At 38.2% G+C, this 19984-nt stretch overlaps 2 protein-coding genes and 1 pseudogene across 9 annotated transcripts; 1 reads left to right on the forward strand and 2 right to left on the reverse strand.

Annotated features, from left to right (window-relative positions):
• Positions 1 to 4155: 4155 nt before the first annotated feature.
• LOC133717911 (uncharacterized) lies at positions 4156 to 11037 on the reverse strand. 7 transcript variants are annotated; one of them, XM_062144673.1, is made up of 12 exons: positions 10516 to 11037; positions 10274 to 10371; positions 10113 to 10176; positions 9478 to 9560; positions 9343 to 9406; positions 8354 to 8422; positions 8157 to 8251; positions 8009 to 8069; positions 7457 to 7556; positions 7365 to 7418; positions 5363 to 5420; positions 4156 to 4435 (listed from the first exon to the last, which is right to left on the reverse strand). In XM_062144673.1, the coding sequence occupies exons 1-10, from the start codon at positions 10522 to 10524 to the stop codon at positions 7402 to 7404; spliced, it is 660 nt and encodes a 219-aa protein (XP_062000657.1). In that variant the 5' UTR covers positions 10525 to 11037; the 3' UTR covers positions 4156 to 4435; positions 5363 to 5420; positions 7365 to 7401. The 7 variants fall into 7 exon arrangements, with proteins under 7 accessions (XP_062000657.1, XP_062000652.1, XP_062000655.1 ...); XM_062144668.1 differs by adding an exon at positions 7029 to 7289 and having other exon boundaries at positions 7365 to 7556; XM_062144671.1 differs by lacking the exons at positions 7365 to 7418; positions 7457 to 7556 and adding an exon at positions 6180 to 6238.
• A 104-nt stretch (positions 11038 to 11141) lies between these two features.
• LOC133717912 (heat shock cognate 70 kDa protein 2-like) lies at positions 11142 to 13343 on the forward strand (annotated as a pseudogene).
• A 1978-nt stretch (positions 13344 to 15321) lies between these two features.
• Positions 15322 to 18106, reverse strand: LOC133717910 (putative transcription elongation factor SPT5 homolog 1). 2 transcript variants are annotated; one of them, XM_062144667.1, is made up of 2 exons: positions 17820 to 18106; positions 15322 to 17690 (listed from the first exon to the last, which is right to left on the reverse strand). In XM_062144667.1, exon 2 carries the CDS (start codon positions 17686 to 17688, stop codon positions 15577 to 15579), a length of 2112 nt encoding a protein of 703 aa, XP_062000651.1. In that variant the 5' UTR covers positions 17689 to 17690; positions 17820 to 18106; the 3' UTR covers positions 15322 to 15576. The 2 variants fall into 2 exon arrangements, with proteins under 2 accessions (XP_062000651.1, XP_062000650.1); XM_062144666.1 differs by having other exon boundaries at positions 15322 to 17693.
• Between the last annotated feature and the right edge of the window lie 1878 nt (positions 18107 to 19984).

The raw sequence follows: 19984 nt of genomic DNA on the forward strand, positions 1-19984 counted from the left end.
AGAGGGAAGCTTTTGTCTGCTACGGCACCAGCTTTTGTTTCTGCATGTTACCAAGTTGATTTTGCAAATTCTATACCTTTTTGTGTGCTTGGGACTTTTTCGGGTCAATGCCCATTTGCTCATGTTTTTGGTCAATTTGTGTATTCAATTTCCCAATTATGTGATTGAGTTCTGCATTCTTCTTAAAAAAACCCATTAAGAGGATAATAGATGGTTGTTGTGGTGAAGTTACCCTTTTAAAACTGATTGATAATTGCCTGATTATTTAAGAACTTGCAACTTCAAAAAGTTATCTAGTTCTTAGGTTTTTGTTATGGAAATTCATTGGTGTTTATGCATTATTTATTCATTACCTTCAGACAAGGTCAACAAACATTATAGGTTTGTAGGAAGACTCCTGTTTCTCCGGAGCGAAACCGAAACCCTCTAGGTTTCGCTTAGCAAGCGGCGGCGCTCCCATACCGTCTGCAATAGGGCGCTCCGGCGCTACAAGTGACTGAAGAACGAGGCTTCATCTCCTTCGTGTGGCTGCGGAGGTGGTTTGGCTGGAGGAGAAAACTGCAGGTTCAGGTTGCTGCGGATTGGTTCTGGGGCGGCTTTTAGGGTCGACGAGGAGGAGGCAGCGACAGGCTTTCGGGGTCTAGAGGAGGAGCGCGGTCGGAGATATCCTTCAGGCGAAGAGGAGACGCCCACTAAGGCTTTTGGTTTGTGTTTTGCCGGCCAGACAATTTGCAGCGGGCAGATTTGGTAGGTGGTGAGATGGGTGCTATGGCCCCTTACCTAGGGAGGCCATCGGATTGACGAGGGGGTGGCGGACGACTTCTTGGGGGTTCCAGATCCGGTTGGCGGTTTGGGAGCGTAGGGTTTGGGCAGTGGGTCTTGGGCCTCTGCCTTTGAATTGGGCCTAATTGTTCAATTCCCCTATGTTCTCACTCTCAGTCAGGTTTGGGCTTCTTGGGGGTGGTCTGTTCTGCACCTGTCCCTAGCATGTTGCCGTGGGTGTGTTGAATGTTGCGACGTACACCAAAAGGGTCTTAGGCGTCAAGATGTTCAGGACATTGGTTCCATTTTAGGGCAGTGTAGGATTAGAGGGGTTTTTTAAATTCTGCATTTTTTTCAGCAGTTCCTTTAGGATTTTAGTCTTTTGGACTTCTGTTTTTTTTTATTTCTTTTGGATTCAGTACTCTTCATGAGCTTGCGTTGTAATATGAGGGGTGTTCTGTACCCTTCATGCTTGACCGAGTGAGGTCGTATGATTTACCATCAATGGATTAGTCTTCCGTTGCCCTCAAAAAAAAAAAAAAAGGTCACAAGGGTAGCTTCTATCTAAATATATGTAGAGAAAAATGAATTTATATGGTTCTTAGTTTATATAGCTTATACCCACGAGAGTGTGAGAGCTGACAGATCGAAAAAATAAATTGCAAAGGACCGGTTATGAGCAAATTAGTTTTTATGTGGTATTTAAGGTTTAGAGTTGACCCAATAGATCGAGACCCAAACGACAATGAAAATAACTGAAATTTTCACCATATCCATATCTTCTTATCATGATAACATCCAACGACCAATTTTGATAAATTATATTTCCTCCACCATGTTGCTCTTGGAATGTATAATTTTGTAATACGCCTAAAAAACAAGTTAGACCACATTACTAGGCATATAAGGATATTTTGCAATCTAAAAATTCGTAACTGGAAATTGATAAATTTGAGATTACCCGTCTATTTATAGTGTATTAATAGGTACTGTGTAAAAAAATTAACCCGATCCACCGTCAATTCGACATCAAACAAAGAGGTCAACTCTTTATACACTTATACTTCCCTAAGGAAAGCTATACCAGGACGAGATAAACTTCTAGAAATTTTTACATTAGTTTATATATCCCATAGACCCATACCCACGACAGTGTGAGAGCTGACAGATAGAAAAAATAAATTGCGAAGGACCGGTTATGAGCATATTAGTTTTATGTGATATTTAGGGTTTATAGTTGACCCAGTAGATCGAGACCTAAAGGATGACTAAAATAGCTGAAATTTTGACCATAACCATATATTCTTATCATGATAATATCCAACGGCTAATTTTGATAAATTATATTTTCTTCACCATGTTGTTCTTGGAAGATATAATTTTGTAATACACCTAATAAACAAGTTAGACCACATTACTAGGCATATAAGAATTTTGTGCGGTCTAAAAATTCGTAACTGGAAATCGGTAAATTTGTGATTACCCATATATTTATAGCGTATCAATAAGTATTGTGTAAAAAACTTAATCCGATCCGCCGTCAATTCGACATCAAACAAAGCGGTCAACTCTTTATACAGTTATACTTCCCTAAGAGGAGCTATACCAGAACGAGATAAGCTTCTAGAAATTTTTACATTAGTTTATATATCTCATACCCACGAGAGTGTGAGAGCTGACAGATCGAAAAAATAAATTGCGAAGGACTGACTATAAGCATATTAGTTTTATGTGGTATTTAAGGTTCAGAGTTGACCCAATAGATCAAGACTCAAACGACCATGAAAATAACTGAAATTTTGACCATAACCATATCTTCTTATCATGCAAAGGTCGTTTTTTTGATAAATTATATTTCCTCCCATGTTGCTCATGGAAGGTATAATTTTGTAATATACCTAAGTTATACCACATCACTAGGCATATGAGGATTTTGCCGACATCCGAGCTATTTATTATGATTTTTAGAAGTTTCAGAATTTTAAAAGTTATTTATGTATAATATTCTCAAAAATATATAAATAATTTATTAGAATTTTTTTTTTCATAAAATGTGGCCTGGACCGTCTACTCTGCACCTTTTGATCTGAGTTGTTAATAGAAATTACTAGCAATCGTGCCCACGCTTTGCTGCGGGATGTGAAACATAACCATAATGTCTTTTCCTACTTCTCAAACTTAAAAGGTGAGTTTAAATGATAGAACTGTTTTCATTACTGCAAAGGGAAAATTTCAGAAATAGTACCTGAAGTTTGGCCCACTATTAATTTATGTACATTAAGTTCTAAAATATAAACTTTAGTACATCAAATTGCAAGCCCGACCCAATATATGTACACGACGTCAATGACGTCGTTAGTTTGTGTGACATGTGTCATATTTTGAGGGGTAAAACGGTCTCTCTCTCTCTCTTCCTCTCCCTCACTTCACTTCGTTGGTTTTGCCTCTTAAATCCCAAGCCCTTCTGCTCATAACCACCACCGCCGTCGTCGACGCCTCCACCCCAACCTCACCACATGTCCCTACCACACCGACTTCACCCTATTCTTCTTGATTTAGTCTCACTCCTTTCTCGGCGACTGCTCTCTCCACCTCCACCTCTACTACCACGCCTTCTACTCTCCCCCACCTTCTTCTTCCTCTCCTTCTTTCCACCTCAACATCAAGTCTTCTGTACGGGCGCGAGAGATTGAGCTAACCTCGATTGCCAGAGAAGTGGAGGAATAGTGGAGGCCTTGAATTAGGGCGAGAGGGAGCCAGACGTTGCAGTTGTCTATGACTTTTGAATCGGATCACCGCCAGGGAAAAAACCCGATCAATTGGGCAGTAGCAGAGGACGTTGAGGTCGCCGCCGGTGTAATAAGGAACACTCGTCGCAGTCGGACCCGAGGAGGGACAGCAAAACTGGCGGCAGATTTTGGGTCGTGGACCAACGGTGATTGGTGGTGAGGATGGGGTTGAGTTTGGTGGGTGTGGATTTGGAAAGTGGAGGAGATGTGGTGGTCGTGGCCATGGAAGAGAGAAAGGGGATGGGTTTGGAAGGTGGATGAGATATGGTGGTCGTGGACATGGAGGAGAGAAAGGGGATGGGTCTGTGTACATAGAGAGAGAGAGAGAGAGAGAGAGAGAGAGAGAGAGAGAGAGAGAGAGAGAGAGAGAGAGAGAGAGAGAGAGAGAGAGAGAGAGATTGAGGAAACTGAAAGTACTAAATTACCCTTTGATAAATGAATAATGACATACGGGTTAACACCATTATTGACGTCGTGTACATATATTGGGTCGGGCTTGCAATTTGATGTACTAAAGTTTATATTTTAGAACTTCATGTACATAAATTAATAGTGGGCCAAACTTCAGGTACTATTTCTGAAATTTTCCCTACTGCAAATCATCTAAAACAAAGGATGATCTTATCATAGTGGAGTGTTCAAAAAATAGGCTATCCAAGGTTTACTTATTTACAGTTGTTGCTGGAATATTTTCCAAAAAGTAGTTGTTCTAGGTGTATATAAACAAAACGTGTTAGCCTATCAAAAAATTGCTTGCTCCAGTAATATCTAAACAAAAAGTGAAGCAAGAATTGCAATGACATGCTGCTTCAGTCAGTTTTCTGCTTGTTGGGTTGTGCACCGTATGTGATGACATTGCTGGTTCAATGTTAGCTTCCCTATCACTGTGAAAAAAAAAAAAACACAGTTACTGTTTTTTTTCAATGCACAATAGGAAGGTAGAAGGGTAAACTGAGGGTTTGATCAAAGAAGCCAAGAATGGATATATAATTGGAGAAAAAGAAAAAGAAGTCGGTAAGTTCTAGGAAAGATTAACATTAATGATCATCAATCAAGTTCCTTAGGAATACATAAGAATCAATAAGTTTTTAAGAACGACCAAGCAAAGTTATGTAGATCGAATTCCTTCATTGTAAAACAGGAGGAAACACACGATAAGAAGAGATTATCAAAAACAAAAAACAAAAGAAATATGAAAAAAGAGCAAATGAGTCAATGTAAAAGATGCGAAATAAAGTTGCATCAGCATGAAGATCTTTATCTTACCACAGGGAAAGCACTAATTCAATAGTAAGGACACAGTTTAGAAATCTTAGAATGTATTGCCATACATTCAAACATACATTACCAAATACGTTGTACTTAAATATTATAATCTATCACTTAAAAATGTATTGTAGAAGCTTGTTGTCCTCACAATTAATTGAAGATCAAAGCTGCAGATTGATAGAAAACAACATTCATACACAGAAACCAGAGATTCATATATCTGCTATTGGATTACATAATCAAACTCCTTCCAGGATTTCTTCTCCTTTGTTTCTTTACAAAAAATTAAGAATTTATGATCCCAATACTTCAATGTCAGAAGCAGAGACTGAAACTAAAAACCCAATAGCAAATGAAGTTTCTAATGCTAATCAATCAAATCCAAGCTAACTAATTTTCATTAGCAGAGCAATACCATCACAATACAGATTCTAGTGCATGTCTCATCAATCAAAAGCACCTAATGCAGCTATATGCAGTCTACGCACCTGTACCATTAAGAATAATCAAAATCTAAAGAAATAAATGGAAGGGGTATATACCTGAAGATTAAGTGATTGATATAAAACTGCAAGTTCTTTGATCCTTACTGAAACAACCCTGTGCAAATATATTGCAAATTAATCAAATTGCAAGGGCTAGAAATAAGCAAAAGGCTAAAAATGTTAATCACCAAATGATAAACTGAAATTTGTAATAAAAAATAGTCTATACAGAAGCAAATTTCATGTATCACTCAAATAAGGCATGATAGTGAATTGAAACAATTTAAGTATGCTCATTGACACATGTCTACAATACTGATTTCTAATTTCCAACTCCCTCATTTTCACTGAGTCATATTTCAAACAGTCAATCTATAAACAAAGATAGCACTTATTCGATTCATCCCCTAGCCATAAGCACAGAAAATATAAATACAAATACATACCGATACAAAAGAGAAATATAAGATAACAGGGACTCGCCAGAAAGATACAATCTTCTGGTGCCTAATGAGATTATCCAAAAGCACCAAGGAGATTGAGAACATCTTGTGAGAGAGCAAAGAGAACTCTTTCTTCCACTATGCAAATCACCATTGAGATTAATTTTGTTGATCCAGAGGAGTTTTAATCAAGATGTGTGTGCAATTACAAATAGGTGAAATATTGGTCTATCTCAAAATCTGTTTGTCAATAGCAGTTTCATGAATTATTGTTAGTGATTCAAAGACCACTAGAATCCATAGAACCTAGAATCCATAGAACCTGATTCTTTTGTTAGTGATTACTCTTAGGGATTTATAATTCATGACTCAAGGATAACATAAACCAAATTATTAGGACAGGAAAGGGTTCCCATTACTTTCCTATTTACCTATTTTGTTGACAAACAGACCAATATTTAGGTTCTATGGATTCGAGTGGTCTTTGAATCTGACAACAGGTCATGTGTTGTATTTAATTTTTGGTCAGGGGAAGAGAAAATGTATGCGTAAGAAGCATTTCCGCAAGAGGGATTTTACCCTGAGTGAGGAGGGCAGTCATGTTACCCCGAGTGAGGAGGGCAGTCATGACATGAGGTTTTCGGTTCAGATGATGAATCATCATTGTTTGGTGGTTACTATAAGCTGCTATTTGCAGAGGAAGAACACTTGTCAGAAAAGGTGAGCTTGTGATCTGTTTTTTTGTCTCATTATTTTTGGAAATTTTCAGGAGAAACAAGATCATTTCGTAAAGGAGAAGATTCTGACTACCCCCATTCCTCCTATCACGAACACTTTTGATAGGCCTAGCTGTCTGGTTGAGTATGGCAGACCTGTTTTGGACGGTGTCCCGGTCAAATACCGGCAATTCTCTTGGGATAGATTTGATCACTTGGAATCCCAAGAGAGTCATGATCTTTGGTAGGAGTTCCACTCTAATTTTGTTGATCCAGAGGAGTTTTAATCAAGATGTGTGCAATTACAAATAGGTGAAATATTGGTCTATCTCAAAATCTGTTTGTCAATAGCAGTTTCATGGTAAATAGATCCAAGTTGGTCTCTTCCAATTTTACTCGTTATTGTCGACTGAAAGTCAATACCTAAGAATCAATCTCATGAAACTACCTTAGGTATTGACTTTCAGTCGACAATAACGAGTAAAATTGGAAGAGACCAACTTGGATCTATTTACCATGAAACTGCTATTGACAAACAGATTTTGAGATAGACCAATATTTCACCTATTTGTAATTGCACACACATCTTGATTAAAACTCCTCTGGATCAACAAAATTAGAGTGGAACTCCTACCAAAGATCATGACTCTCTTGGGATTCCAAGTGATCAAATCTATCCCAAGAGAATTGCCGGTATTTGACCGGGACACCGCCCAAAACAGGTCTGCCATACTCAACCAGACAGCTAGGCCTATCAAAAGTGTTCGTGATAGGAGGAATGGGGGTAGTCAGAATCTTCTCCTTTACGAAATGATCTTGTTTCTCCTGAAAATTTCCAAAAATCAATACAAAAAATAATGAGAAAAGAAAAGAGACAAAAAAAACAGATCACAAGCTCACCTTTTCTGACAAGTGTTCTTCCTCTGCAAATAGCAGCTTATAGTAACCACCAAACAATGATGATTCATCATCTGAACCGAAAACCTCATGCTCATGACTGCCCTCCTCACTCGGGGTAACATGACTGCCCTCCTCACTCAGGGTAAAATCCCTCTTGCGGAAATGCTTCTTACGCATACCTTTTCTCTTCCCCTGACCAAAAATCAAATACAACACATGACCTGTTGTCAGATTCAAAGACCACTCGAATCCATAGAACCTAAATAAGGACCAATTCAAAGACCACTAGAATCCATAGAACCTGATTCTTTTGTTAGTGATTACTCTTAGGGATTTTTAATTCATGACTCGAGGATAACATAAACCAAATTATTAGGACAGGAAAGGGTTCCCATTACTTTCCTATTTACATTTTCACTTCCGAAATTCAATTATACCATGACTAGAAAACAAATGACGGTTAATAGCTATCCTGTCATGCACAGCAAAGATAACCTAAATGCACAGAAACAATAAACACAATATCATAAACACCATGGACATCTCACCAGTTGTGATTCACACACCAAGAAAGAACATTACACTATAATCCACATAAAAAGGAAAAAAAATTGAAAAGAAAACAAATGGCGGAGGAATCTAACCACAGGATCAGCAATGAAGGATTCCCCAGAGATAGAGACTAACGACTCAGCACCTCCAATCCTGAAATTAAATATACCTCAGTAATCACTATTTGTGCAAAGAACACCTCTCTTTCTGATCAATGAATTTAAATTCTAAATACAGTACCTCAATGCTTTAGGTTGGCCAGAAGATCCATCTCCAGAGATAGAGACCAACTCAGATGGTCCAGCTAATGACCCAGGAGCAGCAGCAGTCATAGGCTGTACAAAAGACAGTCCATTAGTACCAGATACGAAATTAAAACGCAAGACAACATACAAAACAGCGGAAATGAAATCAAAGTAATTCACGAGAATACAAACCTTTTGGAATCCAGAAGATGCAGCTGATCCAGACACACAAGTCAATCCAGAGGATTCATAGTTCGCAAGCTAAAAAAAGGCCAGAGTTAGAAACCCTACGATTATGAAAGAAATTGAGAGGAAAGATTTGCAAGACTCCTAAAGAAGTCAATGCAACCTTAATATCCATGCTGATCTTCAGAACAAATTCTAGAACCACAAGAAAATATAACAGTGCAAGAAGTTCTAGATCTAGGATGAAGAAAAGGAAAAAGAGGAAATTTGAATTTAAAGAATTAGAAGCTCTATGTTCTTTCGTTTCTTTTTTTTTTCTTTTTTTGTGTGAGTGAGTTTATATAGGTGCTCAAGCTTCCAGAGCAGGCCACTTTCCAAAGAAATGTACAAAATCTGTACAATGTAAAGAGAAAATGCACAGTACAAGTTGCGAAAAGAATAACATGTTTTTAAGAATGGAAGAAACCGTGTGACAAGCCAAAAGAAGACTCAGGTTCAAAGACCACTCAAAACCAAAATATTGCAATTACATTACTGGAATGTGGAATAAATAACAAGTCTACTTCACTAAAATCCAAAGAAGTTGAGATAATGAAGAAGCCCCATAATAAGGATCAAATCAGATTCAAAGACCACTCGAATCCATAAAACCTGATTCTTTTGTCAGTGATTACTCTTGGGGATTATGAATACATGACTCGAGGATTACACAGACCAAATCATTAGGGAAGAAAAGGGTTCCCATTACATATTTACATTGTCACTTCCAAAAATCAATTATACCATGACTACAAAACAAATAACGGTTAATAGTATCCTGTCATGCAGAGAAAAAATAACCTAAAAGCGCAGTTCATGCACAGAAGCGATAAACACAATATCTAAACACAATGGATATCTCACCAGTCATGATTCATACAACCAAGAAAGAAAATTACACTATAATAAAAAAACAAAAAAAATTGAAAAAGTAACAAATGGTGGAAGAATCTAACCACAGAATTAGCAATGGAGGATTCCCCAAATCCCTCAAAACCCAACGAATCAGCACCTCCAATCCTGAAATTAAATATACCTCAGTAATCAACCTCTCTTTCTAACCAACGAATTTAAGCAACTAAATACAGTACCTCACTGCCTTAGGTTGGACAGAAGCTCTAGCTGCAGTGCTAGAGACCAACTCAGATGTTCCAGAAGCAGCAGGAATCATAGGCTGTACAAAAGACAGTTCATTAGTGCCGGATACGAAATTGTACAGTAAAGACAGTTCATTCAAAATCTGTACAATGTATAGAGATAATGTACAGTACAAGTTGCAAACAGCACAACGTGTTTTTGAGAACGGAAGGAAGAAATCCCATGACAAGCCAACAGAAGACTCAGCTTCAAAGACCACACAAAACCACAAAACGTGGGATTATTATAGGGATTATCAATACATGGCTTCAGGAATAACAAACTATTAGAGAATAGAAAGGGTCCCCCATTACTTGTTTACATCGTGACTTGTAAAAATCAATTCATAACATAACAAAGAAACAAATGTGGCCATAGGTATCCAACTGTGCAGAGCAAAAAGATAACCTAAAAGCATGGTTCATGCACAGACATACAGAAATCATGGATAAACAATCCAAATTCATAAACAATATACCCAATAAAAGAACAAGGATATCACCACACCGATTTGTGACTAATACACGGCAAGAAATAAAATTACACTATAAAGATCCAAATAAAATGAAAGAACATGAACAAATGGTACCACAGAATTGGCAGTGGAGGACTCCCCAAATTCCTCAGAACCCAAACGCTCATCTCCTCCAATCCTGAAATCAAATAACACCTCAATCATCTACAGTACCTCGATCAAAAAGAACACAAGTCTTTTTTCAAGAATGAAGTGAGAAAAAACTATTAGAGTACCTCAATGGCTTAGATTCGGCAGTAGAAATAGCTACAGAGCTATTGAGCATCTCAGATGATCCAGACAATTCATTGGATCCACAAACAGACTTGGCACGCTACAAAGAAAACAACAACGCCACAATTACAACCCTAGATCATAGAATTGAGGGGGGCGAAGAGTTGCAGAAACCTAAAGAAACCACTGCAAAAACCCTAGGCGGACCCTAAGCACTGTAATGGCGAAGCGAAGCAAAGCTCACCTTGTCCATGACGATCGAGAGCGCTGTAGAGACGAGACGACTCGTGGAACTAGGGCTCAGAAATGTGAGTAGGGAAATGTGAAATCACAAGAATTTGGGGCTCTATTTTTCCCAGGCGAGCGCGAGTTTGAGTTTATATAAGAGCGCGGCCCAGTTTTAAGAGATATGTGTGGAATCGGTACAATGCAAAGGAAAGGGGGAAAAAATGGGTTGCGAATTGCATAATATGTGTTTGCCAAGGGAAGAGAAGATGTGAAGGCCCAAAATTCGAGACATCTTGTCTCTGGGTGTGTGTGTGTGTGTAGCCAGATGAAAGAAACTTTTTTCCCTAACTCCTCCATACATGAGATCAATAGAGTCGGGCATCCTTCCTGATGAAAATATGACATCATCATCATCATTTTTCTCAATTGAATCTCATGTGTAGGATGGGAAGATCCTACAACTACATAACAAAACCACAAATTGAATGACATGAGTTTTTTCTTCTTTTTTCAAAAGATGTGGAGAGACTAGAGCTTAGGGCAACTCCAACTATGAGCTCTATCTGGGGGTGCTATTTTCATTTTAGCACCCCCTTAGTGCACTATTCATGTATCCATCAATTCTCATCTCCAACCATGAGTTCTATTTGGAGGTGCTATTTTAACTATTCTTGACTAAAATATAATATGAGTATAATTTGAATGAATATTATATTAAAAATATGTTAATTTAATTAAATAAGGTAAGAAAAAATCATTTAACAATTTATCATAATATTTAATAATTATTCTTATTATTTAATGAATAAAAAAATGTTTAATTTTTTTTATTAGTGTCGGCATATACGGTGTGAGGAAATAGAAAAAAATGGGTTGGTATTTATAGAATTTCATATAATTTACTGTTCTAACGGGTATATTATTTTCCCTCAAATTTCTGATATTTTTTTAATTTTTTTTGGAACAAAATGGAATTAATAAGCCTTGAATTAACCAGAGCCATTGATCTCTTTTTAACATCAAATCTGAGCCATCAGATTTGAGATATATGATTTCAGTAAAAAAAAAAAAAAAAAAAAAGGAAAACATCAGACCGTCCATTTTCAAAATGGAGTGATCTGAGCCGTACATTATCAGACCGTTGTGTGTCCCAACGGTCGGTTTCCGACAGGCCGAAGCTGGTGGGGCCCAGTGGAGCAGACCACAGCAGGCGTATTACCTCTCTCCAGCGCGAGTTGGCGGGTTTCTTCGCTTCCTCGTTTCACCCTGACGCGCGTGCTGCCCAGCTCTCCTTCCGACGCGTCAGTCGAGCTTCTGGGCTGGGCTGGAATTTGGAGTGGTCCCGGGACACTGTTCCAAGTCCTGGTCTTGGTTTTGTCACATATTTGAGACTGGAAATGGCTCCAAGTCTCATAATTATAGGACTAGATCCACCAAAAATTATGGGTTGGAGATGATGAGTTCTATAAAAATCCCAAAACTGATTTTGAACCCTAAAGGTTGGAGTTGCCCTTAGAGAAGGAGAGATGGGGTTGGAGAAGGCTCTGGCCGCTCTGCAGGCAGGTGTGCATTATATAGCTTTTGAAAATCAATTAAATTACCAAATTACCCTCACTTTTGTTATTATTATTATTTTTTTAAAGTAATTTTTTAATCGGATCAAACGAGGATGCACTAATTCAAAGAACAAAAAACAAAACAAAAACCCGCATATTCGCCCGGTCCGACCTGACCTGATCTATCCTAAATACCAAATACAAGAATTCCCAAGGTACAACAGCTATTGCAAGACATATTTGATGGCAAGGAGCTTTGCAAAAGTATAAATCCTGATGAAGCAGTTGCATATGGTGCCTCTATACAAGCTGTAATTTTGAACCGTGAAGAAAATATCGAGAAGGTTCAGGACTAGCTCTTGTTGGATGTCACTCCCTTTTCCCTTGGTGCAGACTGCAGAGCGTTTTAATGGAGAAATGAAGGTTGTTGTCCCAAGAAACACTACCATCCCCACTAAGAAAGAAAAAGTTGTGACAAATGTCGAAATTGGACAAGTGTGTATGTAAGTTTAAAGTGTACGAGGGTGAAAGCGCAGTAGCTAAAGATAACAGATTGTTGGGTACATTTAAGCTCAAAGGCCTCCGTCATGCTCAAAGGGAAACATCTCAGGCCACCCTTTGCTTTGAGATTGATGCCAACGGGACTACGGTTGTCTCTGCCGAGGAAAAATCAACGGAGAATAAGAGCAAGATTACATCACCAATAACAACAAAGGCAGGTTATCTGAGAAAGAAATTGAGAAGATGGTCAAGGAAGCAGAGAGGTATAAGTTAGAGGACGAGGAAAATAAGAAAAAAAAATGGAGGCTAAGTTTGCATTGAAAGATTATGCATCCAACATCCCAAATCTAACTGAAGCAAATAAGACAAAAATTGTAGATGCAGTTGAAACGATGGCTTGATGATAATGAGAGCCAACTTGCTGAATGTGAAAATTATGAGAATGAGATGAGAAAAATTGAAAACCTCTGCAATTCCATGTGGCCTAAGATGAACTAGGGTGGTGGCCATACTAGAATTCGCTAAGAAAGGAGCTGTTTATTTTTTGCTGAGTAGATCTCAATCATTACTTATCTATTTAGTCTTGCTCGAATGCCTAATTGTAGAGTTTGGTTATGATTTTTTTCTTCGATCTGAGTGACATGAATGAATTTGGTCTCAAAATATTTTCGAATCAAACATACTTAATTGTATGAGATGGAATTATAGGAGAGAGAGAGAAGGTCAATGAGTCAAATTGATTCTCTGTTCGGCAAATACCTGCCTTCCCCTGTAAGAACGTGGTCTGGATCCTGGAAAGTACATTAACCGCTTAAATAAAATTTAAGATAAAGATTCACCGGAAGATAAAGAAGAGAAAAGAAAAATTAAAGAGAGGTAATAATCGGCAAGTATGGCAGTACCTCCATTCCCCATTTGATGAAATCTGGGGACTCACAGGCCTTATATTCATCAACCAAACACTCAAGTATTTCTCTTGATTCATCAAATTCTGAAAGGTCATTCTCCTGTCACATTATGGCATACATTTCATAAATTTGTTACACATGAAAATGTTTTTCTCATCAATCATCAACTCATCAAGATCAATTGCACCAACTATATGGAATATAAACATGGCATATCTACTGAAATAAAACAATTTCTACTCATTCAGCCAACTTCTCATCAAGCATTGTACTGTTAAAACTTAAAAGTTAGAAGTTAAAAACAATCATAATGCGACAAAGTTCAACTGTACTAATTGTATGAGATATACATATGGCATATCTACTGAAGCAGATTAATTTCTAATATTTAAGTCAAAAACCTCTCACCAAGCATTCTACAGTTACAAGTTCGAAACAAAAATTGAACGTATAAGAATCATAGTTGCACCATCAAGAAATTGATCAATCGAGTCTGAAATAATACTGACAGCTGTGCAGGCAACAACTTACAGCAAACATTGGGAACTTCCGGTAGTTATCAAGAAAAGCTTGCTTCTTTCTTAACAACGAATTCTGGCTCAAACACTTGCTGAAAAGGTGGCGAATACTAGTATGGCTGGCTGGCATAAGACCACTGACCTAAAAAGGATAAAACAGATAGATATTTCGTCATTATAATTACTCATCCATCTTATTAAACTGTAGGACACTACAAATGAAAACATAAAATTCTGAAATTCAAAATTGTAACTCAAATTAACTTTGAAGGGTAGATGGAAGTTTTTTAACAGCAAAAAGAACTGACATTGAGGACTTTCCAGACTTTGTTATCAGCACAAAATTTAAAAACAAGTAAGAAAGTCTAAGATAAGAGTCATAGCCTTACCCTATGGCCAGTTTGCACATGTGGAGACTTCCTAGACAACGCAACCTGCACAAACAAGCAGAAAGTACAAGATCAAACATCCAAATATTGCCCCAAATGAAGTAAATGAACTCATTTATACAACAAAATCTAGAGTGCAAAAGAACCTGAATGCTTGCAGGGGCCCACTCAATAAAGTTAAGAAGCTTTCTTTCACGTATCCTCTGCAAACTTTCATGAACCTGATTACAGAATACAAGCACTAAATACACCGTCCAAAGAAAATACAAAACAGTAGAAGAGAAACAAAGTGCTTAACATCCAAGGCAAATAAGAAACTCTAGTTCATATATCCACAGACAATTCTAAAACTTGCTACCACGTTCCGAGAATATGCATAGACTTGCAGTCATCTACTACAATTGACTTTCATTTCCCAACAAATTCATTTCAAATTTTGATTGGAAAAGATGATCATGAATGAGTAATGAATATTTTTGTACCAAACAGAAATTTTGGTTGTTTGTAGAACTGTAGGATTATCATGCAAATTCAACTATTATATTACTATTGTTATTATTGCATCCTGAGTAGGGTCTACTGTACTACTCCTTGAATGATGTTTAATATCAAAATATATAATTTGTTTGACTGGCTTCTTTTGTCTGAGCATACGATGAAACCATGATAGTTTTTGTCTGCAAAAGGAAACCAATTCATGTCAGAATTGCTCCATTCTGATCTGTGGAAAAGAAAGGCAAGCACCACTTCTTACCTGCAGAAGTCTACGGTCTTCTCATATTCATAGACTTAAAATATCAATATTCTAATAACAATATAGTAACAACATCCTAGACGTCACAACAAAACCAATCCAATCACATGATAAAACAGAAACCAATTATGATATAACATGGAACTAACTTTGTTCTTTCTATGGCCCTGCTCCCCTGCTGTTTCTACCAATCATATTTTCACAGAAATCTACATTATTACATATGAATGAATATAAGAATATATATTGAGTACTTGCAGTACACATTAGCAATCCACACAAAAACAAAATAGAAAGCTACTTTGTACGTTATGAAGTCCATCGTGTTGTGAAATAACAAGATCGAGACTAATAGTACTATACAACTGAATGAAAACAGAGACTAAAGAAACAAAAGAAACTTTGTTCACCAGACAACCATCATTTGATAAACCAAAAGTTGAATCAAGCTCTAATATATAGGAGGGGTCCTCATGCCACCATGTATCGGTGTTGCTCGGGGATCTCTCATGGGAGTCATAGGTGGAGTTCTCATGCCACCATGTATTGGTGTTGCTCGGGGGGGATCTCTTCTGGGAGTCATCATGTAGGGAGTCGTCATATAACGCATTGGGGATGCTCCAGGATCTCTCATGGGAGTTGTCATGTAAGGCATTGACGTTGCTCCAGGATCTCTCATAGGAGTCCTCATGTAAGGCATTGGGGTCTCACAACCAGAGCGATATGGTGTTGTAACTGCAGCAGCAACATTACCTGATTCTGAAATACAATGCAGACGATCAACAACAATAGTTTTCATCTGGGACTCTAGTTCAACCCTTACATTTGATCCTTTAACCTCCACAACACGCCCCCTGCAGCCTTTATAGGGACCTAGACGGAACTTTACTCGGCTCCCTTTACCAAAGCCATCCTGCCCATCATGCCTTCTTGCACCTCCAGAAAACCTCGGACTTCGACCAGGGGTTTTGTGATACCTTAAGTTGTGGGAGTCACACATTGTATCACCATTATTTACTTCAGGACTCTCCACAACATGATCAGAGAACACGCAGATAGCTTCATTGGCTGCATCAGATAAAATGGTGATCAACTGCTTCTGCTGATCAACCTTAACAACCATGCCAGTTGCTCCTTGTTGACTACCACTAACAACCTTCACATGCTGCCCTTCTTTAAAGCATTTCTGAAGTGCTGTTTGATTGATGGCAACAGTTTCCGGGAGGCCATCCATTTCCGCTTTGATATGAACAGTCCCTAACTCAACTTTCTCAACCCGTCCCACCAAGTTTCTCAGATCTCCCTCCGTAACAATAACTGCATCGCCCTTCATAAAGCTTTGGCCTTTCTTTCTATTTGGAATTGTATGATCTCCATCACCATCAAGTTCCTGGAATTCTTCAAGTTCCTGCAAGGAGGGTTTTGCCTCTTTTATACTTTTATCAGAAACAACTTTAAGATGGAAACCATCTTTAAAGATCATCCCAGATAAGCCATCAATCTTCTCAATATAACCACGTGCCAATGGATCTCGCATGGACTGTACTCGTACACCCAGCTGTCTAACTAGGTTCATGTTCCTAAGAAGTGCAGGAACACGATCAGGACGTGCGCCAGATTCCTTCTTCTTCGATGATTCTACACCTTTTGCAAGAGCTTGTAAATCAACCCTTGGAATTAACTTTACTCTAACTTGCTGTCTCCCCGGGACATGCCCCACAATCTTGGCAAGGTCCCCTTTATATACTCCCGTCTTAATCCTAACCCATTTATCATTTACAACGCTCTTGCTTTCACATGATAGCACATCAATCATCTCTTTAATAGGAACAAGCATTATTTTCTGCAGAATTACATACCTCAGACCTTTGCAAGCTTCCCTCACATGGGCTTCTTTGTAAGCTTCAACATATATGAAGCTTTTCAAGTGATCCAAAGCAATTGCAGACATGATCTGCAATTCTCCAGGATTATCAATACACTTGTGCATTAGACAAGCCGCTACCTCTCTCTCTTTACCAATGGCACACTTCACCAACCACAATTTCGGGTCCTTAACACCGGGTATGAGAGCTTGCTGTCCAACCTCCGTATCGTCCTCATATTCTTCCACATGAACATCCCTAAATCTGTCTTGAACCCTTCTTTCAAACTCATCAATATCCTCCTCTTCTTCTTCCTCCGGAAGCACAAACCCCATCCTTCTCCCACCGCCGCCATCATGATCAACTTCATCAGGTTCGTTATCAAACTCCGGTTCATTAACAATAAACCCATCCAATTCACCCTCATCGTCTTCCTCCTCATCCTCATCTTCATCCTCAATAGCCTCATCATCCACAAACATGGACTTAAAAGGCCTTCCACCACCGCCTTCTTCCTCCTCCTCCTCCTCCGCAACGGATTTCAATTTCCTCTTCTTCGAATTCGACCCTCGCCCTCTCCGCTTCTGGATCTCAATCTCGTCAGAATTCGAGCTCCCCCGCTTCGAATTGGCCCTTCGCTCCTCCCGCATCTCGCTCTCCTCTTCTTCTTCTTCATAATCCTCTCTCCGATTCGGCATGGCTGCTACAGAAAAAAGAAAACCCTAACTTTGCTCTCAATTTCGCAATTCCTCTATAACCCCTATGGGTTCATGCTATGAGGCAAAGGCCCCTATTTATACAGATAGTAGATAAAAGGATCCAAAATTACCTAGGGTTACCAAGCAATAGCATCACGCCGCCAAGCCCAATCCAAGGATAAGAATGAGAAAAACCGCGAGAAGAAGGAGATTGAGGAGGACCACGATTACGAATCGATTCGAGCCAAGCCGAACCGGTTCGTATTCGTAGAGCTCTTCGTCCTCTTCTTCTGGCTGCGTCGGGGTCCGAGTGTTGATGAGGCTCCATATGGTTTGTTGTCTCTGTAGAACCGAATTGGGGGATTTTAGTTTTCTAGGGTTTCTCCATTCTCCTTGAACATGGAGGACGTGATTGTGCCACATCCCTTATTAATAGGAAAAATAGAAGCAGTTTAGGTTTAGCAAATTGGGCCTCAAGTTTAGACCTTTTGGAACGTGTTGTGCTTTCCTCCCTTGGAGGGTTTGCTGCCTTGTTGGATTATGACGGGCTGTTAGTCTTTATGTCTATATTGTTCTGTTTGGTGTTTATCTTGTTCTAAAAAGTCTTGTATTTCTGTTTGTAAAGTTTTGCATATCCTTCCACCTCCAAAAAAAAAAAAAAAAAAAAAAATAGAAAACGTATATTTATTGGAGTTAAAAACATTCCACATTTAATATGGATCTTTTCAATAATACTTATTTAGATCAAGATTTTATTTCGAATAAAACTGGAGATAACAACTTTTTAATAGAGATATGATGGTCCTGAAATTAGGTAATTAATGCAATGGATCTGGCGGTGAGGAAAAAAATTGATGAAAATTTGGGCCTATATTGGTATAAAGAAGATCCTGGAAATCAAGTTTGGGTTTGAATGGATTTGTCTTTGAAAGGAAAGAAGAAGAAAAGACAATTGAATATGTAGTTCAAACTTCAAACATAGTTAAGGGTGATGGGTTTGTTGCATAGGTTTAGAGAATGAAGAAGGGAAGAAAAGGAAGAGGAAGAGGAAGAGGTAGAGGTGGGAAGGAAATCAGCTGTCCCCAAAATCTCTGTCCCTCCAATAAAATTAGCCACCTGTCTTCTCGACTAACAGAGATTTAACTCTGTTAAACAGAGACTTAATTATGTTAAACTTATATTATTTTAGTTAAAGATAAAAACAACCAAATAATCGTACACACTTGGTGGGGTGCTCTCTGAAGGCTTTTGGTTTCATCTTCTATTTTCTTTTCCATCAAACCCAGCTAGATACCAGCTAAAACAATTGTACCAATCTCTAGGTCCAAATTCAGCGATTTGCAATTTCCAACTATAAATCTACTGATCTAATTGTAATCCACAAATCATTGTGATAGAACAATTGAATGTAAAAAATTGCAGGAAAATGGGACAAGTGTAACTTGGATTCATGACGGTGTGTGTATATATAAGCTAAACCAAATTACCAATCCACCGACCCCTTAGTTTCCTTTTTTCTATAAGCTAAAACGAATAATCAAATTAATGTGTGTGTGTATATATATAGAGACACTTTCTACCGTGGTGATAAATTTTAGTAATTAAATTTCCTTGGTGCAAGAATCTAAACCATGGTAATCCTTCTTTTTCATATGAGAGAGTCTATGAGAATAATGTCTCGTTTCATTCTTCACACAGAACCTCCTTCACTCTTCTTGTATTAGAAGTGGAACGAAATGACTCGACTAGGCTCAGTTATCGTAACACATTGTAGCAAAGTCTTTATGTTTACATGATGATGTTACTGAGGCTCATTCAAGTGTTCAACGACTGGTTAGATTTTGGTTTAGGGCGTTTCATTCTTCACACAGAACCCTTTCAGTCTTCTTGTATTAGAAGTGGAACCAAATGACTTGACTAGGCTCAGTTATCGTAACACATTGTAGCAAAGTCTTTATAAACACATGATGATGTTACTAGGCCTCGTTTAAGTGTTGAACGACTGGTTAAGTTTTAGGTTTAGGGCTTCTAACCCTCTAGTTTCATAGTATTTGATTCATCTCTGAGTCGAGCATGAAGGAAGAACAATCTATGGACATTCTCTGATGTAGGACCTTTTTCCTGGGACCGAAAATGTTACCAACTTACTTTCCATCTTTTTACCATCACACACTGTTTTTCCTTTGAAGTTCACATTCTTGGATTTTGAAGACATAAATTTGGAGTTCATATATTGATTACTGAGAACATATGCAGTTGAAACATGTCCATCACACCACTAGAAATCCAAAAGTGG

The sequence above is a fragment of the Rosa rugosa genome, chromosome 6 (assembly GCF_958449725.1).
Source record: "Rosa rugosa chromosome 6, drRosRugo1.1, whole genome shotgun sequence".
Taxonomy (NCBI): domain Eukaryota; kingdom Viridiplantae; phylum Streptophyta; class Magnoliopsida; order Rosales; family Rosaceae; genus Rosa; species Rosa rugosa.